This window comes from Penaeus monodon, chromosome 26, assembly GCF_015228065.2.
Source record: "Penaeus monodon isolate SGIC_2016 chromosome 26, NSTDA_Pmon_1, whole genome shotgun sequence".
Taxonomy (NCBI): domain Eukaryota; kingdom Metazoa; phylum Arthropoda; class Malacostraca; order Decapoda; family Penaeidae; genus Penaeus; species Penaeus monodon.
In genome coordinates, this window is record NC_051411.1 from 24,164,369 (window position 1) to 24,171,868 (window position 7,500).

Sequence of the window (7,500 nt, forward strand, 5' to 3'; positions counted from 1 at the left end):
AGAACAACGAATGCTGATTCTCAGTGGTAGATGCACACATCGACTGTTTTCAAGTCCACAGATTATATCATTTAGACGAGCATGCACTGAAAAATAAGGTATCTTTATTGTATATAGCTTGATACTAATTATGTATTAGTTGTCATGTCATGTTTTAATGCATGCTAATAGAGTAACACTGTGACCAGTATGTTTGCAGAAATAGCTGAATTATGTATACATTGTAAATAAAAGCACACGCAGTCTTCTTCTTGTGACTGTGCCGTGAAAGCATGTTAGGTGGTTTTCACAGTGTGGTATTTAGGAGTGGTTTGAGTGATGGTTGAATAAAGTATGAATAAAAAGGAAGAACTGCAAAAGGTAACAGAAGTTTTGATAGTTTAAATTTCTCCAAAATTAGATGTCTGGTTGAAAGATTCATGTTTTGTGTCTGTAAACTTTTCTTCAGGTTCCGTAATCATTATCCCCGAAATGAATCCCTTTGTTTTTTTCCCACTCAGCTTCATCAAGGGCTTCATCACAAGGAATGAACCTGTGAACCCTATCAATGAAAGGTTCCAGCAGCTCGTGAAGTGTGAGTTCCTACTGAGGTTGTCCAAGAGCCTCCCAAGCAACCTCCTAGACACCAAGTGGCCCCCATCCCCAGCTCCCTGCAATGAGGCCTCAAACATTCTGCATGTGTGTAATTTCCTTCTTCTGGTGTATGGTGATGTTTTCTAACTTGTAATTGAGAAGGATAAAGTATGATAAATATTTCTCTGAGAAGTTTGTAGGAAGTGAAGTGTTTATTGTGATAGTTGTTGAAAAAGGTAGGAATAAGTTAATTATTGCAGTTCATTACTCGCAAAACAAGAGATACTAAAGTAAGTCTGTTTATCTTTACTCTATGGATTTTTTGGTTACTTGAAGTTTCCTTTCAGGGTATGTACCGCACTTACATGGCCAGAAGGTACGTGAAGGCACTGACCCCAGAAAAGAGATCCATGTTTGAAGAGAAGGTTCTGGCTGAACAGCTGTTCAAGGGTAAGAGTGCTTGTGATTTTTCTTTAGTTATTATTTATACAAATAGGTGGCTCCACAAGTGGTTAGTCACCAAGAAATAATCCTAACCTTATTAATTCAATAACAGTTCAGCCATGAGGGATTTCTGCTAAGTTTCCTTGCCCTCCCTTTAAATATTGAGAGAAATAATATCACAATAAGTGGAATTTCTCCCCCGGCACCTGAATTTTTAGTGGTGGCTTGTAATTTGTTGTGAATGGATTAAATGATTCTTTAACTTGACAAAATTACAGGTCAGAAAACTAGCTATATGGACAGTCTTCCTCACTGGTTCATGACCTCAAGGCTCACTCCAGAGGACGAGAGTTTGAGAAAAACAGCCTTCGAAGACATCATCAAGACCCCTGGAGAAAAGACAAAAGTGAGGATGATCTTGTACCTTCTGCAGTGACTAACCTATTTCATTGTGCTGTTAAGTGACTGATAAGTCACTTGCCATAAGTTGCAGATAATACCAGGTGATTTGTCAGTGCTCACCATATATAGATATAGAAACCTTAAGCTAATATCAATAATCCTTCATATTCTTTATGGCAGTACTGCATCCCATGCACCAAGTATGACCGCCATGGCTACAAGCCTCGGGACCGCCTACTGATCCTAACTTCTGGGGCCTTATATCTCTTGGAGGCCAAGGAAAACAAGCTGAAACAGAAGCACAGATTCTCCCTGAAAGAGGTCCAGGGGCTCCATGTTTCTCCCAACACAGACAACCTTCTCCTGGTTCAGATCCCAGTAGAAAATGCCAAAAGAGACAAGGTGAGTATTGAGAAAGAAAAAGAGATGTTTATTTATGCATAAAGGTTGATAGACCATAATATGACAAGCTGAAATTCTCTGACCTTGATAAGAAATAAGTAAAAAATAATTTGGTTGCTTAGAATAAGGACACATACTGATAAAAAAATACGTAGCCATCTTGTTGGAAATAACACATCATTCTTTTGGCATTTTGCTTTTCCACTTTCTCTTATTATTCATCCCATTTCCACAGGGTGACCTCATCCTCAATGTTCCAAATGTCATTGAGGCTGTGACAAAGATGATTTCAATCAGTGACAACTCAGAAGTCCTGAAGATTGCTGAGACAGAGACGTAAGGCTTAAGATATTCTATATTTTTGTGAATTTCATTGAATATTTTTTAAAATAACTATTTGAAATGATCTAGACTTTATTAAATTCTTTGTTTTTAATTTAAATATTTTTATTATTAGGTAAAATTGTTAATTTATTCTTACATTTTCCATTTCTTCTATTCATTTTGAATTTTGAATATAAAAAAATTGCATTCCATTTCCCAGTATCGGACACACCATGAAGAATGGCAAGCAAGGCACAATTCTCCTGGGGACAGGCAGCAGCATCACCACTATAGACAAAAACAAGGAAGGCAAGCTGGCAGTGGTAAGTGTCCTTATCTCTGCTTAGGAATGGGTTCTGGTTCATCTTGAATAGGTTTCAATGTTTGGTTTTACCTTGTTTCTAGGAGAGGATTATTTTGATGTAAATAAATTTTGGGGGTTTCATCTGTTGTCTGGAATCAGACTTTGATATCAGGATATGGTTTTATATGTAATATGGAGAATAAGGGCCAAGTTTCCAATTGAATAGGGTTCATGTTGACCTTTTGTTTTTCTTCCAGATTGCTGGCCACTAAGATGAAGGATGTCTTTACCATGAATGCCATAGTCCTGTAATTGCAGCATGGACAGACCTACATCATGAAGTCATTCATTCACAACCCCCACCCCCCTGCAGAAAAGAGAGAAAGAGAGTGAGAGGTGTACATGCAAAGAAACATTATATTGACCATGGTAACCATGTGGTTACTTAAGAGTGTGAGAGAGAATTTCATGTAGTCATTTGGATACACATTATTATATATATCATTCTGTAAGCTAACTAAAAAGATTTGAAGTACTTCATATCTATCATTAGTTGCTCTTATACTTATCCAAACAAACACGTTTTAATCAGAAACTGTGTATTATGAATTTTATGTGAAAAAGTGGATCATTAATATAGTCTAAGAACTTCCATTGGTGTGTTCTCATAGTAAATTACATCACTGAGAGATGACAGCCCTGATTTGTAAGCAGTGCATCAACTTTGCCAAGTGATTGTTAGTACTTCAAACAGTTGACATATTTTGGAACAACCCTAAAATCAAACAAAACATATACATATATACATATACACATACATACATACATATATGTATGAAAACAAACATCATAACAGGTACACAAAGATAAAAAGAAACACTGCCACAATATAAACTGACAAATCATGTAATATTTCAAACTTACTAAGAGTTCTTTATCAGATGTAGTAAAAACAGAAATGGTTTTTAGTTTTTACAACATCTAAATCACTCCTGGTAAGTTTGAAATTTTACTTTTTTATTCAGTTCATATTGTGGCATTGCTTTTTTTGTTTTTTATACATACATATCTTTGTTTATTTATTTATTTATTTGTAAATATGTGATGGTATAGTAATGACTAAAACTTCACATAAGAAGGAAAAGGATATGTTCTGACAATGGTACCAACCTGATTATTTATTATATTCAAGATACTACAGTATGAAAATATGACATTATTACAAGAGAACACAAGGGTTATCACAACATTAAAATCTTGATATATAAATAATTGACAGCACAACAGAACACAGACAAGATAAAGTAACAATCAGGCATATCAGCTGAAGACTTGACATGTCAAGATATCAAGACAGTGTTAGGTAATCCAGAATAAGATGAGCTTGTTCCAGGCTCCTGAATAGTTAAGGTCAGTGATAAAGGGTGATACAATTTCTTACATCCTAAGTTCAGTGAGTAGCTCTCATGCCCAAACTGCTGGTGTGACCTGGGGGTATATGGACTGCAGTTAGGAAGAGGAGACAATATATGACCTGACCTTAAATGCAGTATGACATTACCTTGGACTGTGATCAAAAGTATATACAAATAGCATTTAATATTAACTATGCAATCCTTTATGTAAATAAACTAATTCTAATATTGATATCTTTCACACTGCTCTTCCATGCTACTCAAGTTATCCTTGACTTGCAGAGAAACCAAGTCCAGAAAAGTAAGGGTGCTATAATCTTGGAATACTTAGCAAGGATAGTGCTCCTTGATCAGTTGAACTGCCACTAAGAGCTTGTACAAAGAGGTGGTAGTAGCCAAAGCAACCTCTCAATTGATGCATAAGTATTATAGAGTTGCACAACACTGGCACTCTTCAAGGTTGATGTGTGTGGTTACATGTTTAACATATGAGGTTGATGTGCTTTCAGCATCCATCTCTGTGGAAAGGAAATGTACAAGAACCTGGTGGAAGATGGAGGATTACAGTGGATTCAAAATTTGATCGTCCTGAATATTTATTAATATATAATATGTATCACTAATATGAATATCATCAAAAAGTCAAGTTTGAAAAATCATAACATTGTTATGGAGAGTGATAAAGGATAAGAAATAGTAATGATAATATAGTTACCTCATCTATTTTGCAATTGCAAATTCATCATAAAAAAACAAGGGAAAGGATATGTTTAATGAGAAGTCATATTATAAGTCCTTCACAAAAAAGAAAAAAAAATGAAATGGGATATTTCATTATGACTCGCTTGGCTTAATGGCATTACAGATGGTAGCATGTTCCTAGTAGGCAGTCATCCAGTGGCAAGTAACTGTGCCATTTACTGGAATGAGCAAGGCTACTGCAATATCCACTGAAGTAGTCATGAGTGCAACACTTAAAAGTAATATATGGTCTAAGTCAGTATAACAATATTTTAAGAATGAGGTGATGAATAAGCAAGGATACAAATTCTCATGTGGAGTAACACACCCTGGGAGCATATTGCTTGATTGAGTGGTAAGAGCCAGGCCTAGGCAAGGAAGATCTGCTAAGATGTGAAAGGATCAGTATTTGTTCATGAATTTCCTAAGTCAGCATGATATGAAATTATTTGTATATATTTTTCTGGTAAAATTTCATATGAATGCAATGAAGTGAGTGACAGAACATGCTGTCGTTTTGATTACCCAGACCGAATCTCATCTTATTTGGGAATTACAAGATTAGAGGCACCAGATAAGTTCATAAGTTTTGACAGTTGGCTTCAGGACTGGACAAGGTTATGGTATGTAGAAGTGTTAGTATTTCAGTTCAAATAACTGACTACAGATGGTCGGTTGATGGGCTACCCAACTCCATCGCTAATGGGGGCTTGGGATGATACAGGCACATCTGCAAAATATTTAATGAATGAGCAAGTATCTTTATATAGAAGAGAAAGATATGTGCAGCCCTACAAGTCTTATTCATAGGGAGGATACAGCATTTGGGAATTTCACTAGAAATTTAATGTTTCTAGAATATTCATAGAAATTGATTAGAGCAGACCCTTTGTGTGTTGTCAAGAGGAAATTCTACATTGAGATAATTGAAATTGTAGGCGGTGATGGCTGTAGCTACATTGCAGGAGTCAAATCTTATCCTTCAAGGAAGCAGTGCTGCTTTGGCCAAAGTCAGGACTAAATCATTTACAATAAAGGACCGTGATTCCGATTTCTCCAAAAATAAAAAAAATACATAATGAAGTACAAGCAAGGTAAAAATGGGAAAAGAAGGTTATAAGTGTATAAAAGGGTTTTCCGTGAAACTGCCCTGGCATTTACATATTGTTTATATTAATACTTGGTAACCATCACAAGCAGAGGGCCATGAAATGGGTATAATCATAGAAAAACGAGCCACGAACATCGATAATACGAACTTAATTTATGAAGAAGTACGAGAGGTAAGCTGCGAGAATTACTGCCAACAGTACTAAAAATCGCTACACAATCAGGACTGTGAGGTGAAGGGAAAGTCGTTTGAAGGAGTAATACAGTAGACAAAGTAATTCCGAAATAAGAAGCCAATTACAGAAAAATCGCAAACAAGTAATGGGCATCCTCAACAAAAATGGACGTTCTTACTGTCCCATCAATTAACGGATGAGAAAAAAGTTTCCAAGTAAGAGCAAAGGAAGCGGAAAGCAACGACGGCGTGACGGCTGGAGCATCACCTGGGGGATTTAGTGTGTGCAGAGGTGACGTGGACCAGGACAGGCTAAGTACTGCTCGAGATGGTATGGGAATAAATGAATGAGTAATTTTAAAGAATAAACCTATTTTAAGAAAAAGAAACAAATGCATTAGTACATAAAAATGTATAAGAGTTTTAAGAAAAGGGGCGATTTTTCGTGCTTCTAAAGCACTTTATGTAAAGAAGTTTAGTATTAGTATTAGTGTATCTATTTTCAATATTTATAATAATTCTTCAGTGAGATACTAGTCTTGTAACAATTTTAGTTTATATTGACGGTTTAATCTAAGTACCCTGTTCAGAGAAGTCTTAGTTTGCCATAATATTACACTGGGAAAAATAATAGATAAAAAATCACAATTATCGAAGCAACGAGTTTCAAGTTATGGTAAAATATAGTAGTTACCCCCAAGTTTCAGTTTTCTATGAATCAAAATTTGTAAAATATTAATCTTCGAATAAACGGGATGAATTGGGAACTTTGTGAGTCGTCATATTGAGATAAAAGTTTTAAGAATCTTGATATCAAAAGCAATAAATCGTAAATACGGAGGATTAATCCTGTTGTCGAAATTAGAAGAAAAGGGTCTCCCCTGAAAATGCTATATTCAACCCTAACTAATGTAAACATTGTTTTACTTATATTATTCCTGTGTGAATAAGGTAGGCAAATTGAGTACTTTGCGTGAAATATGTGCAGAAAAAATAACCAAGTTGATTATGTTAGTTAAGGCGGCGCTTATATCCGTAAGGAAAAGAAAATTGTGATAAAAATCATTGTCTGCAATATGATGGTGCCACGCACGGCCTTCTACTTTTACTATTAAATAAAGTGATGATACCCGTGAATATTTAGAAATTATTTAAATCTCACAACGGACTTGAAATCATACGGCAGCATGACATTTTTTACAGATTAGCTCTGCCTGTCTCCGGCTTTGCGCCTTCACTGCCTTCTAATATGCCTTCTTTGCACTATCATGAAAAAGTGCGTTTCTGTTTTATTTTGATTCTTCATTAATCATAAACACAACAAGTAAAATATATATATATATTTTTTTTTTTTTTCTTATGAATGCTTACAGCAGTTTTTGCCAACGAGCAGTGATAGTGATAAATGGGCTGAATGGCTTTGCACGAATGTGCAAAGCCATTTTTCGTGTATTTTTGAGCCTGATTTTATTATTCATGTTCGGCATTTTTGGGGGATGTTTGGTGTTATAAGTTTTTCAAACTGTTATATAATTTATTATTATAATCACGGGGATTATATCGTCAAATGGGTACAATCAAACCAGTGATTTACTGGACGATTCCAGACA

At 35.4% G+C, this 7,500-nt stretch overlaps 1 protein-coding gene across 5 annotated transcripts in view; it reads left to right on the plus strand.

The window, feature by feature from the left end:
• The window catches only part of LOC119590018 (unconventional myosin IC-like), an 86,290-nt gene that overhangs the window by 78,692 nt on the left and 98 nt on the right, over positions 1-7,500 (plus strand). For all 5 annotated transcript variants that reach the window (XM_037938731.1, XM_037938732.1, XM_037938733.1 and 2 more), the window contains 7 exons: positions 501-678; positions 921-1,023; positions 1,296-1,423; positions 1,600-1,821; positions 2,057-2,157; positions 2,366-2,468; positions 2,707-7,500. The exon at positions 2,707-7,500 is cut by the window's right edge and continues 98 nt beyond it. In XM_037938731.1, the coding sequence (XP_037794659.1) occupies positions 501-678; positions 921-1,023; positions 1,296-1,423; positions 1,600-1,821; positions 2,057-2,157; positions 2,366-2,468; positions 2,707-2,721 (850 nt within the window). In that variant the 3' untranslated portion in view covers positions 2,722-7,500. The remainder of the gene's footprint in view (positions 1-500; positions 679-920; positions 1,024-1,295; positions 1,424-1,599; positions 1,822-2,056; positions 2,158-2,365; positions 2,469-2,706) is intronic.